Source organism: Protomyctophum parallelum (genome assembly GCF_964188405.1).
Source record: "Protomyctophum parallelum genome assembly, chromosome: 23".
NCBI lineage: Eukaryota > Metazoa > Chordata > Actinopteri > Myctophiformes > Myctophidae > Protomyctophum > Protomyctophum parallelum.
The window spans coordinates 26,931,927-26,958,726 of record NC_139715.1 but is presented as its reverse complement, the minus strand read 5'-3'; the positions used below and the strand labels follow the sequence as shown (position 1 = coordinate 26,958,726).

The 26,800-nt window shown below is 44.5% G+C and overlaps 1 protein-coding gene across 3 annotated transcripts in view; it reads left to right on the top strand.

Moving 5' to 3' along the window:
- The first annotated feature begins 2,320 nt into the window (after positions 1 to 2,320).
- xirp2a (xin actin binding repeat containing 2a) overlaps positions 2,321 to 26,800 on the top strand; it is an 81,353-nt gene continuing 56,873 nt past the window's right edge. For all 3 annotated transcript variants that reach the window (XM_083758533.1, XM_083758532.1, XM_083758531.1), the window contains exon 1: positions 2,321 to 2,564. In XM_083758533.1, the coding sequence (XP_083614659.1) occupies positions 2,328 to 2,564 (237 nt within the window). In that variant the 5' untranslated portion in view covers positions 2,321 to 2,327. The remainder of the gene's footprint in view (positions 2,565 to 26,800) is intronic.

The window sequence follows — 26,800 nt, the reverse complement described above, 5'->3', positions numbered from 1 at the left end:
ACACACTCTCTCAATGGGACAGAGCACTGAGGCGATACCGTAGCCTGAATGATGTATTCCTGAATGGGACACAGGGGGAGCGAGGCGATACCCTGTCCTGTAGAACTATACTATCTGACACGGCTATCATGACCGTTCATTCATTAAGACTGGTTTATCTGGCTCTCTCTCCCTCAGTCCCATTCATTCTCTCTCTCTCTCTCTCTCTCTGTGTGTGTGTCCCTGTCTCCATTGTGTCTCTGACCCCGTTGTTCCAGCCTTATAATGATTCGGTCCTTGTAGCAACTCTGCAGTCCTTGTTCAAACTGACGTGCCAGTCTGTCTGGCTCATCCATCTCAGTCTTGTCTTTTTTCTGCGCGTGACATCATCATCGTGCCCGGAAGTTATGCGGGAACTCCTATACTGAGTGGCCAAAAAAAACCAAGACTTTCTGGCCTTGACAGCCCATTCATCCAAACAGAAAAGTCATTGGATTGCATTAGACGACGTTAAACAACGTTAAACTCACTTTGCCACTCGTGCATACACACACGCTATAGTGTACCTGTATATGTTCTGAGCTTTCCCTCCTCCTTGCTCGCGGCTCACGTTGGGTTTACATAACGGTTGCGCGTCGTGAACGTTTTTCATCACAATTTGATGTGGTGGGTGTGAACTCCCCCCACCTTCCCCACACCCTCGCCCAACCTTCCCCACACCCTCACCCAACCCCCGGTGGCTAGAGGCTACGGGGAGAAAAAAAAAAGTGGCATTGCGTGCGCCGGCTGTCTAAATGAGTTGGGCCTATAGCAGGACAGGGGGGGCAGCCAGGGGAATGTGTGCGTCATAATCGCACACGTTCGGGGGAAGCTGACATTGTTAATGTAGCATTTCCAACCCTCTCTCTGACTCTGACAGCACCAAAAGGCCCAGGAAAGCGCACGGCACGCCCTGCTGGGAAGTGTGGTCGTTCTTATGAACAGCAAAACAAGGCGGATGGGGTCAGTCTCGGCTGGCCGGCCGGACCCTTTCCTCGATTTGTATGGGCCAGTGGTATGAATGAAGTACATTCCTGAGCCCACATTTGCTTTTACTTGAGTATTTCCAATTCTTTTACTTCTACTACACTACATCTCAGAGGCAAACATTGTACTTTTACTCCACTACGTTTATTTGAAAACTTATTAGACTACTTATCGCAAAACATACATCACTTCAGCCCTATATATATTTCAGCTATTTGAAAATAGCCGATCCACAAGCTCACAATGTGTCGCGATGTGACGCATTGTGACACCCTCAACTCCAGACCTGTTTCCTGGAACGTCCAGAGAGGGACTTAACAGTACCTTAGATTCCAAGGGCCAGATTTGGACAGAGAGCTCATGACCTGTTGATGGAAATGTATCATTAAATTATTTGGACCTGTCTGTGAAAAGTATCATTCTCTCTTCCAGTCCAGTCCAGTCTCTCTCTCTCTCTCTCTCTCTCTCTCTCGCTCTGTCCCTCTGTTTTTGTGTTGAAGTCTTTCCTCTCATTCCCACATGGCCTCATGTAGCTGTCATCATTACTGTGGTCAGGCCTCTCTCTCTCTCCCTAAAACTCCCTCCCTCCCTTTCTTTCTTTCTTTCTTTCTTTCTTTCTTTCTTTCTTTCTTTCTTTCTTTCTTTCTTTCTTCCTTCCTTTCTCTCTTTCTCTCTCAATCGCAGATATAGCCACATGTCGCTGTCGTTACTGTGGTTTGCCTCTTGCGACATCTTAATTCACTGACTCCTGACTTGAGTACCCATGTGGGATTGCGCAGGAGTGCGTGCGTGCGTGCGTGCGTGTGCGTGCGTGAGAGAGAGAGAGAGATTGCAAGGAATGGAGGGTGGGAAGAAACGTTTTTCCTTCTCCTCCTCCGTTGGCTGTGCCTTCAGACGGAAAGCTCTTTCTACAGCGGTCCAACCTCAACCCTGCATGCTCTCCTCTCCTCTCCTCTCCTCCTCTATACCTCTGCTCTCTTTACCTGAACCCTGCTCTCCTCTCCTGTTCTACTCCTCTGCTCTGTGTCAGCCTCCGTCTCCACTCCCCTTTCTATCTTCTTTCTATCATCCCCCCTATCTTCTTACACCCTCTCTCTCTCACACACACACACACACTCTCTCTCTCTCTCTCTCTCTCTCTCTCTCTCTCTCTCTCTCTCTCTCTCTCGTTTCCCTGCCTCTATCTGATTCAACTGTACATAATAGACTTCCTCTCCAAGCGCCTCTGCTCCGAAGGAAACCAGGGGGGGCAGAGTGCGGAGGAGGGGTGTGTGCGTGTTTGTGTGTGTGTGGGGAGGGGGGGGGATTCGGTTTCCACAACAATGGAAATTCAATCAGGAAATGGAGAGGGGGCGGCGGTGGCCGCGACCTCGACGGGCCCGTCGTGCGGCGGTGGGACAGAGCAGACGGACCGGGGAGAGCTCCGAGAGGACCTGCCGCACGCAGCGCGCACCGTGGAGAGAGAGGACCTGAGCGCAGCGCGCACCGTCGAGAGGTTCGACATCCCCCTGGATAGCCTGAGGAGGGTGTTTGAGAACCCCGGAGCCGGGGCGAGCACGGTGAGTGAGACGCCCATGGATTAAAGTTCTCAGTCGCCACGACTGATTTCACTCATTTGGATTCTGTACAAGCCACAAGCGTGTCTTCTGTGAGAGCAGGCTCCGCACTGGAAATAGCCGGTCTACAAGCTCACAACACAGTTGTGAACTTGTAGATTGGCTATTTCTGGTCATTAGTTATTTGCAGTGATCAAACTAGCAATAGAATACAAGTTGTATAGTAGCATCTTCCAGAAACGTGAATGGTCTCAGAAAGGTCATGAGTTCTTCAGCTGGTCAGCAGAATTATTCAAAATCTTTATGAGCTTTGTGTGTTTGTGTGATTTGATTGGCTGAGCACAAGGACATATTGAGGATAGAAAGTGAGGGCAGAAAATTGAAGACGCAAATTGTGATTGCCTGGAATGATAAGATGTATGATGATAAGAGCGCCCCTCATTTCACACGGGTGCTTGCTCGATACAAGCTTGTATATCTACTATTTCTTTTTGAGTGGCGCTATATATATATAGCTTTTGTCCCCACAAAATATCCGCAACACAAACATTAAATGCCATTGACAATGAAGGGAAGTTCTACGTCATCTTGTCCCCACACGTCTCATATTTGCCATCGACAATGAAAGGAGAAATTAGGTCAAATGTCTGCCAAATATGACGTAAATGTGTGGCAACAGGCTTTCTGATTGGCCAGTATGAGATGATGCAAGATGATGTGCGATGATAAGAGCGTCCCTCACACAGGTGTGATTTGTTTTTAAATAGACAACATGAAATATGGATGAGGTGCTTAAAATTATATGAACACATTTTAACTCTGGAACCACCCTCAAGGACCCCTGGGAACCACTGCTGTCGACTGTAACCACTCCATACAAGAACATTTTGATGGTGAGGTTTCGGTTGGTTGGTGGTTTTGGGAGGTTTTGGTTGGTTGGCAGCTGCTCAGGAGATGGTGCATGCTGGGAGTCGTAAGGTTCCCGGGTCCAATTGACCATATGCAGACCGCGGCCATCTTGCCATTGGAGTTTGCAAGCACATACTCGTTTTCAGTAAAGCAACCTCCTGCTGCCTCCTGCGTTATGTTCAAGGAAGGCGTTGAACTAGACCCCTGCAAAGGCCCAAAATATGGACCCTGGCTGGGCCCTTGTCTGTCGAGTTCAACCCAAACCCGGCCCAGCCCGTTATGGTACCTCAGTCTTACAGCCCGAGCCCGGTCCGAAGCCCAACACCTTTTCTAGCATGTTGCTGTGCTGTAGCGCTGTAGCGCTGTCTGACGTGTCTGTCAGCAGCGCTCTACTCTCGCGACTTACATTATCTGCACTGTACAAAACCAACTGGCTCGTTTGGTAGGTTCTTGGTAATTGTTCTGCAGTATTTGTCGCTGCTTGTACTCTCCGAACTCCGAACGGAGACTTTTCATTCACCCATATGCTGAAAACTGTGCATTTTAAGATGAATATGGACAGCAAACTGTAATGAAGCATATTATATAGCCTACAAGATGAAGCATAGCAAGTTTTAGGCCTATAAAAGTTAAAAAGCATCCTTGGCGGGGATAGATTCTCTATGGACATTGGGACTGTCTGTCTGTCTGTCTGTCTGTCTGTCTGTCTGTCTGTCTGTCTGTCTGTCTGTCTGTCTGTCTGTCTGTCTGTCTGTCTGTCTGTCTGTCTGTCTGTCTGTCTGTCTGTCTGTCTGTCTGTCTGTCTGTCTGTCTGTCTGTCTGTCTGTCTGTCTGTCTGTCTGTCTGTCTGTCTGTCTGTCTGTCTGTCTGTCTGTCTGTCTGTCTGTCTGTCTGTCTGTCTGTCTGTCTGTCTGTCTGTCTGTCTGTCTGTCTGTCTGTCTGTCTGTCTGTCTGTCTGTCTGTCTGTCTGTCTGTCTGTCTGTCTGTCTGTCTGTCTGTCTGTCTGTCTGTCTGTCTGTCTGTCTGTCTGTCTGTCTGTCTGTCTGTCTGTCTGTCTGTCTGTCTGTCTGTCTGTCTGTCTGTCTGTCTGTCTGTCTGTCTGTCTGTCTGTCTGTCTGTCTGTCTGTCTGTCTGTCTGTCTGTCTGTCTGTCTGTCTGTCTGTCTGTCTGTCTGTCTGTCTGTCTGTCTGTCTGTCTGTCTGTCTGTCTGTCTGTCTGTCTGTCTGTCTGTCTGTCTGTCTGTCTGTCTGTCTGTCTGTCTGTCTGTCTGTCTGTCTGTCTGTCTGTCTGTCTGTGTGTGTGTGTGTGTGTGTGTGTGTGTGTGTGTGTGTGTGTGTGTGTGTGTGTGTGTGTGTGGTCACGTGACTATGGAGCTGCAGAAGCATGTCCAGTCTGGGTGAAATTCACTGTAATGGCACGTGGGCCCAGCCCTGGGCCCGTTGGTCAGGTGTGTGCATTGTGAGGATTGATACCAACAGCGAGAAGCAGAACCAGGGTTTGAGCCCAAAGATGGCACCCATTTATTTAAACAGAGGTTAAACAGGCAAAACAATATTTATAAATCAGTCAGCTCGTCAGGGGCAAAGAGTAACTAATAATGTTCAGTGGGAATGAACTCAAATGTTCTTCTTCATCTCGGGTAGGGTCCTTCCCCGGGTCCGCAGATATAGATACAGTCTTACTTTAGAATCCCTTTCCCTAGTGAGGGGGGTCTACTGTTATAGTCTTCCAATTCACAAGCTTCGCTTGAACGCCTCCTGTCCAGCCGAGCCCAACGGCATCAGATATCAGAGCATCAGAGCATCAGCCTACGAGGTAGGAAAACAGACAGTCAGTCTAATGCGACATTTCATTATAATGTTAGTGAGGGAATGTTTACTCGCTTACCGCTAGAACCGCACGCCACCATCACCGGAGAGAGCTGTCGGCGAGAGCAACGAGACGGAGTCCTTTTATTTGTTTGTGAGGCTGCGCAGGTGTTCCTTATCTGAAGGTTTCCGTCAGGTAATTTGGGACGTACCTGCCTCCGACTACGTGGCCCAGCCCTTGGTGCTTCGCTCCGCCTCGCTCGCTCTCTCTCTCTCCGGGGCGGCGCCGCTGTGGCGCACGGTCCCGCCGCGAGACGCCACAGCGTGCGTGCGTGCGTGTAATGGGAGGCATGGATTGTAAAGCACTTTGAGAGGTCGGAATGACAGAGAGAAAAGAGCTAACGGTATTTAAGTACAGTCCATTTGCCATGACCACTCAGTGTCTTCTTAAGTACGCTTGTAGTGTGTAAATGGTGCATTTATATAGCGCCTTTATCCAAGGCGCTTTGCAGAGATTGTGCATTGCATTCACCCATTCACACACGCATTCATACACCCGATTCCGAAGGAAACCATGCAAGACACCAACCAGCACATCAGGAGCAACTAGAAAAAGTGCCCTTCTGGGCACAGGTCTCCAACAGGAGGATAGGAGTGTGTGTGATGTTTGGCAAAATGTTTACGAGTAATACAAATATGTTTTCTTGTTTGTTTGTTTGTTTCTTACAACAATTGTCTTCATTTTGTTGAAGAAATGCAGAGCCAGATCACTCATAGCATCTCTGAGGATAGAATTTTGGATGAGCAGGACATGTGCAGCATTTTGTACAAACCGATTTGCGTGAGATTTGGATGAAATCTGTGCGAGTAACATAAACAATGTGTTTTGCAGAAATCGGCCTCATGGTGTCGCTATAACCGGCAGATGTGGAGGGATGCAGGGAAAACGTTTTTCCATGGCCTCTAGGGAGTGCGTATACATAAGTTGTATACAGATCGATGCAGTTATAGGTAAAACAGGAAATGGCCTGTTATAGCGCCACCGTGAGGCTGATTTGGGAAAGAAATAGTGGCATGTCGTCCTCGGCCTAGTGGAAATGTGCGTGTATAATTTCATGGAAATTGGACACTGTGTTTGTGATGTGTTGCATTTTGTTCGAAACGGACCAATCATGTGAGCTTTGGAAGCCAATCTTAGCCAATCAGGATGGAAGATGGGAAATTGTGCAGATCTGTGTTGATCACATGACTATGGAGATACTAGATAGTGTATACCGAATTGTGTGATGTATGGATAAAATGTGTACGAGTTATCTACAGAAATGTGTTTTGCCTAAATCGGCCTCATGGTGGCGCTATAACAGGTGTGCAAAGTTTGGCATGGATCGGGCCAACGGTGTTGATAACGGAAGGACGGACGGAAGGACACACACACACACACACACACACAGGGACGTTCAAAACATACTCTCTCTCCCCTTCGGCCTGGTGGAGACAATTAGGGGTTCAGCGTCTTGCTCAAAGACCTTGCGGTTGCCATCCGATCACTGACTCTACCCCTGAGCCACCGCCGCCGTGTGTACACTGCAGATCATTGTCTCTCGTCCAGAACTGAGGAACTATCCCCACAGGCAGCGGCAGCAGGTGTGTGTGTGTGTGTGTGTGTGTGTGTGTGTGTGTGTGTGTGTGTGTGTGTGTGTGTGTGTGTGTGTGTGTGTGTGTGTGTGTGTGTGTGTGTGTGTGTGTGTGTGTGTGTGTGTGTGTGTGTGTGTGTGTGTGTGTGTGTGTGTGTGTGTGTGTGTGTGTGTGTGTGTGTGTGTGTGTGTGTGTGTGTGTGTGTGTGTGTGTGTGTGTGTTATTTTTTATTTATTGTTCTGTTGGTAATGAACATCCTTCTACCCTAATGGACAGGGGGTGCTCCTTCTCCTACAAAAGGATGTTCAGTACAGTGTTAGCAGTGGAGTACTGTACTGTACTGTAGAAATGCAAGAAAGGGAAGAAGAGAGAAGGGGTGGGTAAGGAGATCAAGGCAGGGCAAGTTTGAGTGCTTTTCCCACAAAAAATGTACAAGTAGAGGATTTCAGATGAGATAATCCAGAAGCTTTGTTTCACAAACAGCACAGCTGTTGGGTTTCTCTTATCTTATTTACAGGCCGTACAGCCGTACAACCAAAGGGCCTCTTTTTCCACAAATAAATATACATATATATTTAGTAAGCCACTGTCACTGATGATGTCATCCTCCGTTTTTCAGCAGCGCCGTTCTATACGGTTACGCACAACACACTAGTTGCTCGAGTGGCAGAAATCTGATTCAGTGCTGCTGGGCACTGAATCTCACACACACACACACACACACACACACACACACACACACACACACACACACACACACACACACACACAGTGCAGGGCATGTAGGAGATTTTTCCATGGTTCTGTTGACTCTGGTGAAAAGCCTCCCTTCACGTGTCTCTTTCTCATATTTTGCTTTGTTTTGACTGAAGACTGACTCACCCCTTCTGGTTTTCCATCACGTTGGAGTCGGCTTGTTATGCCAGATGGAAAATGTTTAACCCATTCTGACCTGAGATCAGATTCATAAATTTCATACGAGGTTTCCACTGGACACACACTGGTCTGATGAACCCATTCTGACCTGAGATCAGATTCTAAAAAATGTCAGTCGCTCTTCGATTTTTCAAAAATAGCAGACCTACAAGCTCGTATCGCGCCACTCGGTGGCGCGATATGAGCTTGTAGATCTGCTATTTTTAAATAGCTAAAGCATAACATGATGCCAACACCAAAATGGGTGCCCGTTCAGAATGGGTTAAACCTGTTGAATGCCGTGGTGCAAAGTAACTAAGTATTGTACTTGAGTAGCATTTTGAGGTATTGTAGCCATTGTTCCCATTTCCAGTACTTTTACTTCTACTCCACTACATCTCAGAGGCAATTGTAATTGAGTTACTAGTTACTTTGATTATTATTACAAAACATACATTAACCACTTCAGCCCTATACATTTCAGCCATTTGAAAATAGCCGACCTACAAGCTCACAATCTGTTGTAGATCTGCTATTTTCAAAATATTTGTGTACATTGGAAAACTTGAAATGAGACATTATGCACATTCTACTTTTGGTACTTTTAACATTTTAATACCATACTTTTGTACTTTTAACTCAAGTACATTTTGAATTCCGGACTTTCACTTGTAACGGAATAGTTCCACATTAAAGTATTGATAGTTTTACTTAAGTAAAATAAAAAGTGAGTACTTTTTTCCACCACTGGTTGAACATAAACTGGGTCATGTCGAGACCGCCTCCCCCTTTTTTCACCAGAACCGTCTGATTGAGGAGGGTGGGGGACGAACGGCCCAGCTGGTCTGCCTCTGCTCGTTTCGGTTTTAATACCTTCGTGACATCACCCTAAATAGTTACTGCGATGACCTCATGCTTCTTCTGGTGTAAATCTCACCGTTCGCATTTAAACATTTGTGTGTGTGAGAGTGTTGAGGGACAGGAGGCAGGAAACAGCCTCTTGATGGATGGGAATGGAACTGTTTGGAATAACGTGTTCCTTCCACTTCCAAACTCCACCCCTGTCAGGTGATAAGAAGCAGCTTTTTGGACTCCTCATGTAGTGAAGGAATGCATGAGTTCAAGTCCGTTGCTCTCCCCAGGTTGGCAGAGGGAGTGTAGAGCCCAGGATTACATTAGATAATTGACACTGGTTGAAAAGAATGCGTTACAAAAATTGTGGGCAAAAAAATATTAGGCTAGCATAGATCTCAATGGAGCTGATACGGCTAGAAAGAAGAGATGCATTATGGGATGTGTAGGCCCAGTGTATACTGAAGCCAGCTGGTGGCACACACACACACACACAGACACGCGCACGATCGCAAGTACAGCACGCACACACACGCAGGCACACACACATACACACACACACACACACACACACACACACACACACACACACACACACACACACACACACACACACACACACACTGGCCTGTGACTTCTCAGTGCCATGCAGATGCACGGGGACACATGACACCCTGTTATTCAAGACCTATTTTGGGGCACTTTATGGTTAAGCCGGATTGTAAAAATAACCCTAGCCTTGTAATTGGCATGTCGGCTGTGGGCTGCAGGAAGCAAGCGAGTGCATGGCCTGCATGCAAAGCCTATGGCGCTCACTCACACCACCAGGCCCATATAGAGGGAGAGAGAGGGGGAGAGAGAGAGAGACTTTTTTTGACTTTTCTAAAAACCTTTTATTTACAAACTAAAAACCAGTGACACTTAAAAAACAAGGGCATTCTTATCCAAAAACCAAACCAAACTGAAGAGTCTCATCAACAACTGAGCAAATTACATCATTAAAACACCATTGTTGCACAAAAGTGTCCACATTTTTCATTCCCTGGTGAAATCTAAAATCGATCCAAGTCCTCGCCCTCACCAGTGAGATAAAAACACTGACCAGGTCCTGTGCTACCTTTCGATCTGGTTTCTCCTGGTCAAGTATACCCACAGAGGGAGAGAGAGGGGGGGGAGAGAGAGAGAGAGAGAGAGAGAGAGAGAGTGAGAGAGGGATTTTTTGAGAGTGCCAACGTGCCAGATAGAGAGTCTGGACCTTCGAGGTCTTTGGAAACGGCTTCAGGGCCAAACTAACACACCCACTGTGTTCTCCACAGCCTTGAGAGAGAACAAGGCTAATTTGTTCCAATTATCACCGTCAGACATGTATATTTAGTCTAGCCTGCCTGTGACCTATCAGAGCCATAACATAACTAACTAACTGGCCCCAAGAGAAACGGAGCTTGGCTCCAGATCCCCAGTATACAGCTACTGCTGTTTTCCACATTCTGCAGTGTCAAATTGTTATTAAAATGATTCGCTGACCATGAGACAAAGCACGGGGTTTTAGGTATACGTGTGTAGGCCTCTCCAGCCCGAGTCAGCATAAACGGTAGCAGCAGTAGACAAAACAAGTTATACTGTATGCTTATACAGTTACAGTATGCAGTTATACAGTCATTCTATTGTGTATTTATCTCTTCTAGCATTACATCTATTTATTTGTTTATACAGTCTGCTGGCGTGGGAGCCAAACGTATAAATGTTGACCGTGATAATTTTAGGTTAAAGCATTCCTAACAGAAAACCTTGCGTTCAGATTTTGCACACCGACAATCTAAACATGAAACGCCGATTGAATCCACCCTGTCTCTCCGATAATATTCTCATGTTGGAACTGATGGCAGGCTATCCTTAGAGGACTCTAATCGTTCAGGCAGAGAAAAGACTGCCTAAAAGAGTCATTTACCGTGGCCCCTTTTCCCTCAGTTTTAGCGCAAGCCAGGCAATCAACCTTTGTAATCAATCTCCGTCAGGTTGAACTTTTCGGCCTCCTGAATTCAGAGTGCTTTTTCTTTCTTCTCCCCGTTTCGGGTGAATATGCCGTCATCATTTGAGTCAAGGTGTCCCAACACAGGAACAGGGGGACGGTGATCTTCTATTCATATCTTGGTAGAAATGGAATCAAAGCACATGCTGCACAGACAGACAGAGCTCCGGTCAACGTTGTCTATAATGTCCAATACTTGGCATGGAGGTGCGATGCTTTAGAAGCAGTGTTTACCAATCTTTTCAGCCCGTGGGCCGGCTATTCCAAGCTAGTGAAAATCTCCACAAATAGCCAATCTCCACGCTCACAACGTGTCACTTCGTGCCACGTTGTGAGCTTGTAGATCGGCTATTTTCACTACTTCTGAAATATCCAATTCATGTCATTTCTTAGATTTTTCTTTCATTGCTGAAATAATATTTTTTTGCTTTTTGGGGGAATGTTTTTTTTTTTTTTTTATGTTTTGAAATAAATTAACAAATTATAAATTAATAATGAATTTAATAGTGAATAAAAAATGCGAAAACGCACCCAGGGGGGAAAAATATCTCACAACAGGCTAGTAATATTAACATTAACAATAATAATTAAAAACTAAATGTAGGAAACCAAGGCCGGGGGCCCACAACAATGTGTCCGCGACGCCCAGTGGTTTAGAGCGCTCGCAGAGGAATGTCTTTCTTTTATCTCTTAAAGGGACACTTCACCCTTTTTGCAAAAACATATATGTTAATGACGTTTAGAAGCTTTAGATCACTTTCCTGGGGGTATTTATGTGTGTAATATGTGGTTTTAGTTATTTTAGATTGTAGCAGTGAGCCTGTTGTCTCTGATGTCATGGACACTGGTCTCACTACCTTCCTGGACTACAATTCCCATAATTCTTTGGTGCACTGCTCCTCCTTGCGGATAGGGGGAGAGCTGTCTTACTGAGACAACATGTAGTCCAGGAAGGAAGTGAGCCCAGTGTCCATGACATCAGAGACAACAGGCTCACTGCTACAATCTAAAATATCTAAAACCACATATTACATACATAAAGCCCCCCAGGAAAGTGTTCTAAAGCTTCTAAACGTCATTAACATATATTTTTTTGCAAAAAGGGTGAAGTGTCCCTTTAACTCTTGGGGAGAGTTTAAAACGGAACAACGGTTTTTAATGTTGCACGCGGGCAGCGTTCCCAGACTCGCAGCCTCACAGCTCCATGGCAGTAAACTGCGACCTTGTTGTGTCTATAACCATCTGCGAGCTAGGCCCCGCTTAATATTTGATGATGCGTCGTATTTTCCTATTCCTATTTTCCTACTCACATTTCATAATTTAAACGACACGGTACTGTCACCGAGCGCGAGCGGTCACTCGTAAACGATGAATGATGGATGGATTCCTCCCCGGGTGGTCTGTCCGTCTCTCGGCTATAGACAGTGGTTGTGAACAAGTACTCAGATGGTTTCGAGTGGTGCAGCCACTCCTATAGACCGCTATGTGTGTCCCTCATGGGTCCCTGGCTGTGTCCGAGCACGGGAATAGCATATGTCACCGTTGTGCAGCCTAACACACCATCAAGTGTAACTTGTTGTGCAGCCTAAAGGCCTATTCATAGTCTGGATTTTCGGTGGTGAGGTGACCACCGCTCCGGTGGTGAGCTGACCACCGGAGCTGAAATAACGTTGAGCGGTGGTGAGTAAAAACAGAGAGAAGGGCTGGAGCGGTGGCGGTGGTTTGCTCTTCACCGCGGCTCAGTGACGTCATGTTGTAGTTCGGTGGTCACCCCACCACCGTAAATCCAGACTATGTATGAGCCTTAACGCACAGAGGCCAGGGAGGAGAGAGAGTGCAGTGGCAGTGCAGTACAGTACAGTACAGTACAGTACAGTACAGTACAGTACAGTACAGTACAGTACAGCACAGCACAGCACAGTACAGTGCCACTCACTTCAGACGCATCTGTTATTTACTTAAGTAAAAGTATAAATACTGCAATGAAGAACTCCGTTGCAAGTAAAAGTCTGGAATTCAAAATGTACTTGGGTAAAAGTATCAAAGTATTGGCAATAAAATGTACTTAAAGTGCCAAAAGTTATTAAGTATTGTGCAGAATATTCCCATTTAAAGGTTTCAAATGTATAAAAAAATCACACCCGTGTGAACTGAGTGGTGCAACTACCCCCCCCCCCCTCTCTCTCTCTCTTTCTCTCTCTCTCATTAGCAGGCAACAGTACAGCACTATCTCTCTCTCTCTGTTTCTGGCACAACAGCTCCCCTACTGGTACTAATAGTCATACTCCTGCTCATTAACGTCACATGTAGGTGAACAACACGGACATTGCTGTTCCTTGGAGTGGTTGCACCACTCAGAAATCTTTCAAAAATAGCCAATCTAGAGAAAGGTGGTGGTATACTGTAGTAGTAGTAGTACAGTATAGCCAGTAGCAGTATTGATGCAATGGTTCATCTCTGGAGTGCAACGACCACGGTTTCACGCTCGGTGCAGAAGAATGGCCAGCAGACAGAACGGATCCTCTTGGGAGACGAGCTTCAGCTTGTGTTTACAAGATCAGTTCTGAGGTTCTGACCGGCCGCCGGTCACAGGCAGCTGTGCACTCACAGTGCAGGCTTGTTTATACCAGGGGGGCAGTCAGACAGATATTTTGTGAAGCCTGAAACTCCTGAAAGTTCATATAATGGCCTGTTGTGGCGCTGTCATTGGACCCAGAAAAACCCATAGCCCCATAGAAGTCCATGTATTTGGGACCAACTTCACCTAGACTGTATTACCTTAATAAACATGGTCATGAATACTTTTTGCTTCCAGTCACTAGTTTAAAGTCTCATTTCTAATGTCATAATATTCTTTTTGGAAAATTATGGTCCCATTTATTAAAAAAATGACCATAAAGTCGTGCATGTTCTGAGGGGCGTGGCTACCGTTACAGTCTATGATCGGGATTCCCCTCCCACTCGAGTCAAAATAAAAACCAACGGAGAAGAAGGGGGGAAGTCCCGCCTCGTGTCTGGGCCAGCCAATGGCCAGCTGGGCCAAAACGGAGCCAGCCAATGGCCAGCTGGGCCCAAACGGATCTAGAAAGATGGCGACTTACAGTGCAGGAATAACAGGCTTCATTTTACGTCCATGTTAGACCCGGGGAACGCTTTGTCCATATTTTTTTACAGTCTATGGTTTATACACACATGTGTAGGTGTGAACACACACACACACACACACACACACACACAGGAAAATTACTATTAGTATGTGGGATTGTACATACTACATACAGTACACACGCCTATAGCTGCAAGTACTTCACTGAAAGTACATTTCCGTTCGTAGTTCCTCCAGAGTTCAGTTACATAGAACTTGCATAGTATGTTATTATTTATCTTGTACATCTTGGGTTTAGGGCTTTTCAACCTTTTTCACATCAAGGTCCATCATTTATTCGTCATTTGAGCCACGGAGCACCATTTGATGAGATTTAGCCTCTCAGACCCAAAACGAAAGAATATGTTATTATAGTTGGATAAGTTATTGTCCACAATTCCATGCTGTATTGATGTTGGTACCATTAGGAGAGACAAACGTTGATCAAAATAACAATTCTTCTACATTCTCTTATTGTGTATATATAGACTTCTTGTAAATTAACTATAAAATGCAGAGAGCGTAAAATGAAACCAACTCCATCATTTAGCCGGGGACCACCTGGAACCCCCTCGAGAACCACTGGTTGAAAACCACTGTTGTACATTATCAGCCTCTCCACTAGTAGATTATGTAATAGCTCTGGTCCGCCAGTGGGTGGCAGTGTGGTATCTGTGCCATGTTAAACATAATGATAATGGGTTATAATAATAATATAAACCCATATTATGGGTTGATGTAAATCAGTGGTTTTCAACCCTTTTCATATCAATGTCCATTTATTTATTCAGCATTTGAGCCACGCACCGCCATTTGATGACATTTAGCCTCTCAAAGAATATTTTGTTGTGGTGGATAAGAAGATTTTGTCCACAATTCCATGCTGTATTGATGTTGTATCATTAGGAGAGATAACAGGCAAACGATCAAAATAACAATTTTCTACATTCTCTAATTGTGTAGACTTCTTGTGAATGAACTAAGTAATGCAAATATTTAACAATGATTTATGAGAGCGTACATTTACACTCAATAGTTAAAGGTCTATAAGGGTCCATTTGGTTACCAACTCTCCGTCATTTAGCTGGGGACCACCTGGAACCCCCTCAAGGACCAAGGAAAATGCCATTTTACCTTATTTGGGCAAAATGACCATTTCAGTCATTTTCATAGAAGTATCATAATGTTATGACTTTCATTCCCTGAATTTCCCTCCGGGGGAACAATAAAGAGGTTCATCTCATCTCATATTTGTGTGCTAAGCTGCCATACGTAACCAGGATTTTAATATGCAGCACATTTTGCGTTATTAAGACTTTACAAAGGATCCCATTAATTTGTATGTGGCATTTTTAAAGATGCCGTGATTTATTTCCACACTTAAACATGATCATCAGGTATTACTACATCAGGAGGAAGATTCTTTAATTATTTTAATTTTAAATGTTTTCCAAAAAGTGTACAGTTTTTGTTAAAATGTCGTTTTAATGTGGACACGCCCACCAGTTCATTAAGTAGGCCTACCGGTATGCCTGGCTTGCCTGGTGGGCGGTGATGGGTGGTGATCCACCTGCACTGAAGCCGCACCCACAGCTGTTAGCTGTTGTATGATACTGGTGCAGGGGTTAGGGGAGGGGATGTCATTGTGATGTCACTATATCACAATTGTTTCATTGGCAAGTTTGACTGTACTAGTTTGACTGCACTACTGTACTTAAGTACAGTACTTTCCGCCACTGTATAGCACACGCCACAGGGAGTCCAGAACCGCCACAAAAAAAAACACTAGTCACTCAGACTCAAGAAAAAGCTTTAGGTTTGATCTAAAAGTTTTTGGGGGGGGCAGCAGCTGAGCCCTCTAGTGTCTTCCAGAACTAAGTAAAGGTTGCTAAACACATCTGGTCGGAATGACCTACAGCTGAGCGGAGGACGCTGTTGTTTTTAGTGTCTGATATCACTGCACCGTGTGTGTGTGTGTGTGTGTGTGTGTGTGTGTGTGTGTGTGTGTGTGTGTGTGTGTGTGTCATCAGTGCACCGCGTGGACTGTGAGGACTCTCTAAATATACAGATGACCCAAAGCCTGAATGACTAATGGGGAACGCTGCTCCACACGACGTCATGCGCCCCTTTCATACTGACAGGTCTCCATGGCCAGGGACAGGTTTCACACACGCACACACACGCGCGTGTAAAAGAAAGAGAGATGATGCATGTGTGTTTTTGAGTTTGTGACGTGTGTTGTGTTGTGTGGGGGTCAGGGAGAGAAAGGGGGAGAGTTTGTGTGTGTGTCCTTTTGCATGTGTGCGTGTGTGTTGTGGTGTGTGTGTGTGTGTGTGTGTGTGTGTGTGTGTGTGTGTGTGTGTGTGTGCGCGCACTTATGTGTCAAGAGGGAATGAGTTTGCTTGTGATTTAATACTTGAGGCTGTATTTGAGTGTTACCGTTTTTGTGTGTGTGTGTGTGTGTGTGTGTGTGTGTGTGTGTGTGTGCATGAGTTTGTATGTCGGAGAGGTAAAGGCAGAAAGCAGTAACCCATCAAGACACAGACAGAGAGACAGTGATAGTTTTCTGACAGCATACAGGAGCAGATATCATTGTGGTGGGGCCGGGGTGCTCTCAGCATGGGAACTCCTTTTATTCTCATAGTCACAGAAGCTGTGGTGGAAAAAGTACTCAAATGTTTTACTCAAGTCAAAGTATCAATACTGCAATGTAGAAGTACTCCGTTACAAGTAAATGTACTTGAGTAAAAGTACAAAAGTATTGGCATAACAATGTACTTAATGCACCAAAAGTAGAAACGGACTGCCCCATTTCAGATGTTGAAAGATCTTGTAGATCTGCTATTTTTAAATGCACGAAAGATGGGGCTGGATTGCTACAATATTGTATTACTGGATGTTTTGTAATAATAATCTAAATCTACACGTTAACTAGAAACTATAAAGTTTTAGTTAATCGTAGTGGAGTAGAAGTACAATAGTTGCCTCTGAGATGTTAGCGGAGCAGAAGTACTGGAAATTGTAAATACTCAAGTAAAGTACAAATGCCTCACAAATGTAGTGCAGTACCCATACCACTGCTCAGCAGTCACAGACTTGTCGCTGTCTCATGACGCTCTTCGTGCGTCTCGATCGGCGCTGTGTACACATCTGTCATTTCCCTGCACGCCATTACGCTCTCCCGTAAAGGCGTTCGGGTTCAGAGATTTCACTCGGGGGGTCAGCGACATCTTTGACATGATCAAGTGCCACGTTTTAATTTCCCCTGATAGTCAGCGTGCCAATATCAACATTAGGTTTAATTGTGACACCGCATAATTATGTCCAACTGACATTGACATTGATTGCCCCATGGGCTATACATAATTAACAACCTTTATTTTTCTCTTATCTTTAGTTCTTTCTCATCAAAATGTAATGATCATTAGACTCAGACTCCCTCCCCAGTCAGAGTTAGGACAGTGAATTAATGTAGAATTATGCGCATGATGTCATTTGTGTATACTGTATAGGTGTGAGGGGACTGTTAACCCATTCTGACCTGAGATCAGATTCATACGAGGTTTCCACTGGACACACACTGGTCTGATGAACCCATTCTGACCTGAGATCAGATTCTAAAAATGTCAGTCGTTCTTCAATTTCTTTCAAAAATAGCAGACCTACAAGCTCGTATCGCGCCACTCGGTGGCGCGATATGAGCTTGTAGATCTGCTATTTTTCAATAGCTAAAGCATAACATGATGCTAACACCAAAATGGGTGCCCGTTCAGAATGGGTTAAAAAGAAAAAAAACCTCTCTCTCTCTCTCACACATGCCAGTGATCACCCTCCCCTGTGCCAATGTTGACATCCGTGCCTGCGGTTGCCTTGTAACCCCTGGATTACATAATGCTCCGCGTTCAGGCGGTGTCGGGAGGAGCCCGCCGTCAGGTTAATTGAAACGTTGCATTTTTGGTTATTTAAAGTTAAGCCTCTCAGTTCCACCGGTTTTTATCTGCTGCTTAATGGTGTACACGCCGGTGGATGTCGCATTGGAAACCTTGTATGTCCAAACCCGTTTCGTTTTCAGGAAATGGAGAAAATAATTTAGGTCGCATTCACTGCTACTTCGGTAGACTCCATACGAGAAGTTGCATCATTCTTGGATATTTAATTAGCTGTGTTTTGCCGCAGCAGGGAACATTATCAATGTGTTCAATTCATAAACTACACAGTGAAATATATGGTATTAAAAATATATACTTTTAGTAATAGTTAAGGGACGTAAAGTGAGGGTCACGTGGATGCAGTGTGTCATCAAGGAGTCAAGGACTAGGTGTGTGTGTGTGTGTGTGTGTGTGTGTGTGTGTGTGTGTGTGTGTGTGTGTGTGTGTGTGTGTGTGTGTGTGTGTGTGTGTGTGTGTGTGTGTGTGTGTGTGTGTGTGTGTGTGTGTGTGTGTGCGCGCATGCACGCCACTTCTTTTGGGCACATGGCCGAGGCACAGTGGAGACCGGAGTGCAAAATGATCTGAAGTTTACAATCTGTACTGTATAGATCATGCTGAGCTAAACATGGGTTTATTTATTTTATATTTAAACAAGATGTCTCCACTCGGATCCCTACACACAGTGACAGCCCTCCATGTTTACGCACACTTGCACAGACAGAATATTCTGTACACTGCAGTGTTTTATGTGTTTGATTAATATGCTCATCTGACCATATTTTGATGAGGGCTTTGGTCTCCTTATTTTGACCACATCTATCCACGGTAACGGCCCTAAGGGGACAAAATATGCCATCTCCGTCTCCAACTGTACTGCTCATTCATCCGCCACTATTCTTCTGGCACCTGAGCATGTGTGTTTGTACGCGTCACCAGATAGCACAAACACTCGTCTTCTTCGTTCAAAACGTAATTTAATAAATTATTAAAGTGTGAAACTGTAAATACAGAAAAAAACTTATCTGACAAACATGAAATGCAATGTACTATGACAGCAATGCAAAATACAAACATAGATTTATCTAGCATCAATAAACTGCAAATGTTTTTACTCACGCATGATGAAATAGTACATGAATTGTCTCTCAAAAGCATGGTGAAATAAACTCACATGAATTGTCTCTCAAAAGCACAATGAAATAAGCATGATGAATTGTCTCTTTACAAAGATAACTATTAACATACACACAACACCAACATGCCAAAAGCACAAACTAGTGTGAAGCTGTGTGTGTTGCACTCAACTATTTGATTGTCTTCTTTAATGTCCGTTTGTTGTTGGATGCTGCAGAGTGTCTCCCAACGACCTTGCCACTGATCCTATCAAACCATGATGTGATGTTGAAGGTCATTATTCGCACGCTCTTGATGATACTTTTCAGTGGTTCAACTTACATTGACAAAACCCACAGATACTCAACAACGTTCAAAATGTTTCAGAGATCTTCGCTTATATGGAGAAGTAGGGCATTCATTAAAATGAAGAAAACACTAAAATAATGGAGATGCAAGGTTTCTTGCCCAATGGCAACGACATATTTATTTAATTATTTTAATTTTGTGATTGTTTTCTGTAACAGAATTCCAGCCACACGAAATCTCCTCCTTAATGAGAACTAAATTACCCACCGAAGCGTGGCAAATGAGATAGCTCGTTGACTAATTTCGCAGTGCTATAAAAAAACAACAACAGAGTTAATATTCACGACAACCAACCCTAAACTGAGCATTAAGCTAACCGGCGTGGCTTCAGCCAAATTGATTGACGAGAGTGTCCTCATTGAGCTCTTAAGACGCCGTTAATATTTGCCAGGTGGCGTTTTCCATTTCGTCTCGGTTTCAAAGATTGACATCTTTTAATGGAGCTGGCTTCGTGCGCTGCAACGGGGTGATTGACGGCCCGCCGTAAAACAATGGGTCGTTGAACGAGTAGAGTACCCGCATAGAGATACATACCCTCTGTACTGCTTTCAACATACACCCTTTGTTTCTTCAATTAAAGGTATAGGGTAAGATGTCATTTTGTTAAAAGGTTAAATCACTAGAGGTGTTCAGTAACGGGGGTCTCCCACTCTCCCTGTCTCTCCAGCTCTTTAATAAACAGAAAATACATTATAGGACAGGTGATACAATTTCAGTCAATCAGGAGAAAGTAGCCATTTATCAGCTTAATTTTATTGTGTTCCAATGTTGATAGAGTAAAAACTTCAGCTCTACATTGCGGCCATTTGACAATTCCAATCTACAAGCTCACAATGCGTTGCGTCTGCCATTTTCTAAATATCTTTATACATTTGAAAACTTGAAATGGCACATTCTGCACAGTGAGTACTTTCTACTTTTGGTAATTTAAGTACATTTTTGATGCCAATACTGTAAGTACAGACAGTTCTGGACACTTATTTATAATGGAGTAGTTCTGCATTGCAGTACTGCTAGAGTGCCTTTTCCACCACTGTTTTTAACACGCCATTTCTTTCCTTCATTCAACTTCCACAGCCTGGGTATATCTGGACCGTTCTCTCTCTACACCAGTGGTTTTCAACCTTTTCAGGCCGTGACGCCTCAAGAATGTTGAGGCATTCACTTGTGGCATTCACTCGGTTCCACAGATCTGCTTGCAGACCGGCTATAAGTTGTGACTCTTTTTTATATAATTTGGCAATTTGGCCAATCTTTGACCAGTTTTGATTTTGTCCATGCTAAACCCCTTATCCCTAAATTATTATTATTATTATTATTATTTTTTACTATTTTGAAAATACATTTTGAATAGTTCAACTAGCCGATCTACATCGACACATTGTTTCAAAATAGTAAAAAATGGCAAACAAGTTTAGGGATAAAGGGTAAGGGGTGGTGCAAGATATAGCCCACAGTACAGCACTCTGTATGTCGGTCGGTCTGTGTCTCTCTTTCTTTCTCTCTCTCTCTCTAGTTCAGCGTGGCCTGCACACAGAAACAGAGGAAGTGATGTCTCTCTTTCTTTTCGAAGGGGCAGTAAATGCAAATGGGGCTCTCTGTGTGTGTGTGTGCGTGTGCGTGTGTGTGCGCGTGCGTGTGCGTGTGCGTGTGTGTGTGCATGTGCGTGTGTGTGTGCTCTGTTAATTGTTAACTAGTGCTCAAACAAACGGAGAGCACATGAACTGATATGAAGCAGTCGGCAGCAGTAAACGGTTTGAGAAGGGAAGGTTCCTCCTGTACAGCTCAATGTAAAAGATAACATGGAGGCCTCATGTACAGCCTCATGTATAGATCAATGTAAACGTTAACACGGAGAAAGGTTCCTGTACAGCTCAATGTAAAAGATAACATGGAGGCCTCATGTACAGCCTCATGTATACTGTAGCTCAATGTAAACGTTAACATGGAGAAAGGTTCCTGTACAGCTCAATGTAAATGCCTAAAGTTATTTTTTGAGACAGATCGTATAGGAACGTTGAGGCAGGCAGGAAGGTTTGATTGATTGAAATGAGTGGCCAAATCGCATCGGTCACATGTCTTAATTTAAGTCATAAGACCGTACCTAAGACACGCAAAATAGAGCCCTTAGTCCAAATGCATAGCACAAAAAATGACATGAAGAATAACAGCGAAATTCAATATCATCACAGGAAAAAACTAAAAATTATAAATATCATCACAGTTTAGACTAGCAAAATGGGTTGGAAAGAGGTGGGTCATGGGCCCCAGGCCGAGAAGTAGTCAAATGTGTTTGTTTTGGGAGGTCTGAAGCTTATAGACTTAAGGTACATTGTTGGAGAACCAAGAGGTGGAAGCATAGTCAAATTAAGGAGGGCTGAATTAGAGTCCTGGAAGAGTTTTGAGAGCACTTTTGTTGACAAAAGAGGAATATCTGCCCAGGAATGTTGTTCTTTAGGTGTTAGTGTTTGTGCATGAAGTATGGGGGTTCTCTAAAGATGCTGTATCTTGTCGTATGACTGTTGTGTTGTACGGTATACATGGAACAATATTAGTGTTCCATGTTGAACAGACTGTGAAACCAAACGTCCCAATGGGACAATAAAGGCTAATATAATCTGGTGTATGCTAATCTAATGGTGAGGCTCAGGTTGGTGTTGACAAAATCACATAATCTTCACTTTGCAATATTATCTCGGGTGTGCCACTTTCAGCTGCTCGTTCTAAGACAATAAACAATCAGCTTCTTCTCTTGGTAATAACGCAATGTGGAACGTTTGCTACAACATTATAGTTGTAACTGTGTGTCTCTCTGTCATTCACACACACACACACACACACACACACACACACACACACACACACACACACACACACACACACACACACACACACACACACACACACACACACACACACACACACACACACACACACAGTAGCACTCTATACACAATTATAGACCGCGTCCCAAAAATATCGACCGGTGACAGTGACAGCGGATGATGGCACATCCGATGCCACTTCCTACGATCCCTGCGTGTTGCCAGAGACATTTTGAGAACATGAAAACGGAGATGGATCCCCAACCAGTTTAGGCTCGCCACGTATAAATAGAGAGAGAGAGAGAGAGAGAGAGAGAGAGAGAGAGAGAGATGGGGAGGATTAGGAGATGGAGCGGCCTGATGAAAGAGAGTGTAACATGATTTGCATTTCATAAGCACATGGCTGGATGGTGATACAGAGGAGTGAGAGTGTGTGTGTGTGTGTGTGTGTGTGTGTGTGTGTGTGTGTGTGTGTGTGTGTGTGTGTGTGTGTGTGTGTGTGTGTGTGTGTGTGTGTGTGTGTGTGTGTGTGTGTGTGTGTGTGTGTGTGTGTGTGTGTGTGTGTGTGTGTGTGTGTGTGTGTGTGTGTGTGTGTGTGTGTGTGTGTGTGTGTGTGTGTGTGTGTGTGTGTGTGTGTGTGTGTGCGTGCGTGCGTGCGTGCGAGCGCGATCCAGGCACTCAGAGTGAACCGACGGCACAGAATGATTTATTAAAGGGAGAAAAAAGCAGCTTCATGTCTCGAGCACTTCCGTTGCTGTATTTGACGCTGCGTGTGTATTCGATGGCATGATGTAACGAAGGGCTGAATCAGCTGATCCTGCCGGTTGTCTGTTGATGCAAACCGATCACAACGTCGCCACAGTGCATCAGCAGCAACGACGTTAATCGCTAGGCGTGCGTCTGTGCGTCGATATTGATGCATGACGAGCAGGTTGTCGCGTCCAAACTCCAAAAATGATAGGTATATTTGCCTTACTTCACAGTCAATAGTCAGTAACCTGTCACCAGTATACTCGCTGGCACTGCATGGGGTTTTCTGTCTTTTTAGCAGTTTGAAAGCTTTCAGAGAGAGGGGGGAGGGGGAGAGGCCCCCTCCCCCCCCCTCTCTCTCCCCCTCCCCTCCCCCCCCCTATCTCTCTCTCACCCTCCTCTTCATTTTCCCCGAAGTCTAATTTCTGCTTGACAGCTTGAGCCATGGTAAAGAGCTCTTCCCAGTAATCGAGAGATAGAGACTGAGAGAGAGAGAGAGAGAGAGAGAGAGAGGAATATATATTATTTTCGAGTTGGTGTTTGTATCAGCTACTGTAGGAGTACTGCACAGGGCCCGGACGGTTAGCTCAACCGTCTGGGCACCTAGGCTACTGAGCCAGCCTGACGGTTAGCTCAACCGTCTGGGCACCTAGGCTGCTGAGCCAGCCTGACGGTTAGCTCAACCGTCTGGGCACCTAGGCTACTGAGCCAGCCTGACGGTTAGCTCAACCGTCTGGCTGAAAAAGCCACAAAAATATCTTTAAAAAAAAGGAGTACTGCACAGTACATCCACACACGACGAGAAATATGCGCTGCCGGATATTTCTACGAAATTTGTATTCAGAACGAGGTTTGATCTTTTTCCCCCATATGTGAATATTTAAGCATCAACCTGTGCACTTAACCTGTGCACTGTATAAGTGCACTATTTTCATTTGACGTATAATCAAATGATCCAGATTGCCGTAACTAGTATTACTATGTTCAGATTTTTATGTTTTAATATTCTATAAACAGATCCTGTCCACACAGTGTCTCTGCATCCGACATACTGTATGAGTGTATGTGATTACCTTAGCTCACATCTGCCAGATTGTAACCTGCACGAATGAAATGTCAACTATGTGGATAATTTAATACAAATTACAGCGCTTGCAGTTGCAGTTATCCAGGTAATTAAAACACATACTGTACAGCGCCGTTATTTTTTATCGTAACACTGAAAGTGTTAATTGGTGGTGGGTGGTTCCGCAGCGGTTGGATCCAACAGGAACATATGGCGTACAGTAGGGGATGGGATATGGCATAACTTATATACTGTAACTGAGATGTGTTCAGTTGGTTCTGTTCCCGTTTTTTCCTCTGTTTTCATTTGGCTTCAGTAATTGACCTGAATTAACCCATTTTGGGCGGGAACCCCTTTTGGTGTTTTAACCCATTCTGACCTGAGATCAGATTCATACGAGGTTTCCACTGGACACACACTGGTCTGATGAACCCATTCTGACCTGAGATCAGATTCTAAAAATGTCAGTCGTTCTTCGATTTTTCAAAAATAGCAGACCTACAAGCTCGTATCGCGCCACTCGGTGGCGCGATATGAGCTTGTAGATCTGCTATTTTTCAATAGCTAAAGCACGACATGATGCCAACACCAAAATGGGTGCCCGGTCAGAATGGGTTAAACATTATGTTATAATTTAGCTATTGAAAAATAGCAGATCTACAAGCTCATAGCGTGTATAGGTCTGCTATTTCTGCTATTTTTGAAAAATTGTGAAAATATTTATTTCTGAAAACTGGAGGATTTAGAAGATTTTTTTTATTTTTATGTTGAGGTCAGGCCTGACCTGAATTAAAGACCAGTGGATGCTAATGTAATATTTAACAGTACCATAGGGGCTTTACACTGACTGTCAGGATGGCTTTGGAAGGCAAGAGGTAGCGGTACGCTCTTCTCTAAATCCTCTGAGGAAAGCTATTTCTTCAGTTCAGATTTCTTCAGTTCAGTTATACAGAGATGACTGTGTGAGAACTAGTGATTTTGATTTGTAGAATCGGCCTCAGCTCTTAATGAGTTAAGTCATTAGAGACAACTTTATTCCACAGCACTGTACTGAGGAACAGTGTTGGGTGCATTACTTTATATCTGGAATATATTACCTTCATTTTAAAGTCATATTCTTCGTTACATATTACTGTCTGAGCAAGAGTAATATATTAATATTGCTTTACATATTACTTTAAAAAAATGCTCAAATTGATCACTTAAATATGTAATGTTATTATGAATTATATATTGCGTAGATCCTGCTCAGCTATGCACGGTTAACACAGGAGTTAAATGTATTCCTTGAATTCATGGAAGCCAATACTTAACGAGATACCACACACACACACACACACACACACACACACGTGCACACTCACACGCACGGACTGACTGACAGTTCATAGAGAATCTTTCCCCACCAAGGATGCTTTTAAACTTTTATAGACCCACACACACACACACACACACACACACACACACACACACACACACACACACCGGACTGACTGACTGACAGTTCATAGAGAATCTTTCCCCACCAAGGATGCTTTTAAACTTTTATAGACCTATAACTTTCCTGGTGGGCCATGCTTCATCGTGTAGGCAATAATATGCTTCATCACAGTTTGCTGTCCGTAGCCTATTCATCTTAAAATGCACTGTTTTCAGCACATCTCTTACTCTTGCTAAACTAGCCAACAGAGTCAGCCATCCGTCTATCTGCACAAGTAGCAGCTGCAATCAATGTTATTTAACGACCCATTTACGCTCCTACGTGTTGCGTCCCCACTCCCGGATATATTTAATATCCTGGATTAATTTTTTGTCGCACAATGGTGTCCTGTAGATAGCATTATTCGATGTATAAGACCACAAGTGACGCCCGCTCTAAACAGTGTATCGTGGACGGTAAGACGAAGCACAAAGAAATCAGGCATCCATCTACTCAATCCATCCATCATCCAATCATCCATCTAATCAAATCTACTAATCAAATGATTCCCGAGCGCGGCACGGCTGCAGCTCACCGCTCCTTGGCTGCGGCTCACTGCTCCAAGAGATGGGTAAAATGCGGAGAACAAATTTCACTGCGGTAACGTGTGTGACAAATCGTATGACTTTGATCTCTCTCTCTCTCTCTCTCTCTCTCTCTCTCTCTCTCTCTCTCTCTCTCTCCCTCTCTCTCTGTGCGCGTGTGTGCGTGTGTGTGTCTGCTGTGAGTCATGTGACTGTCTGGCTGCGGCTATAATGTGCATTGTGGATACATTAAAGGTTTGGTCGGTAACGTGGAAAGTAACGCAGAATACTACATTTTGGTAATATATTACGCAATATATTGTTACCTAACGCGCATTTCCCGACACCGCTGAGGAATAAAGTTGTTTACCCATGGACGCCCCATCCCCCCCCCACCCCATCCCATCCTCCGCACAATGGAAAGGCAATGTTACACCATAAGCAACAATTAGAGCCTGGAGAGGAGACACACACACACACACACACACACACACACAGTCACACACACACACACACACACACACACACACACACACACACACACACACACACACACACACACACACACACGCACACTCATCTTAATCCCTTCTTCAAGCTTAGTGTCCCTAAATTACCTCATCTCTCTCTCTCTCTACTCTCTCTCTCTCTCTCTCTCTTTCTGTCCTCAACCCTCCTTTCTTCCGGGGACTGGCCATAACTCCGACATCCCGTTATTACGACTACGCTGCTTTGCGTGTGCTTAGGCTTATAGGCTTTGGGTTGGGGACAGGGCCAGTCGGAACAGACGGAACAGACGGTATGCACATGCATTGGGTTAGGGACAGGGCCAGTCGGACCAGTCGGAACAGACGGTATGCACATGCATTGCTGAGTTGCAAATCGAGTGG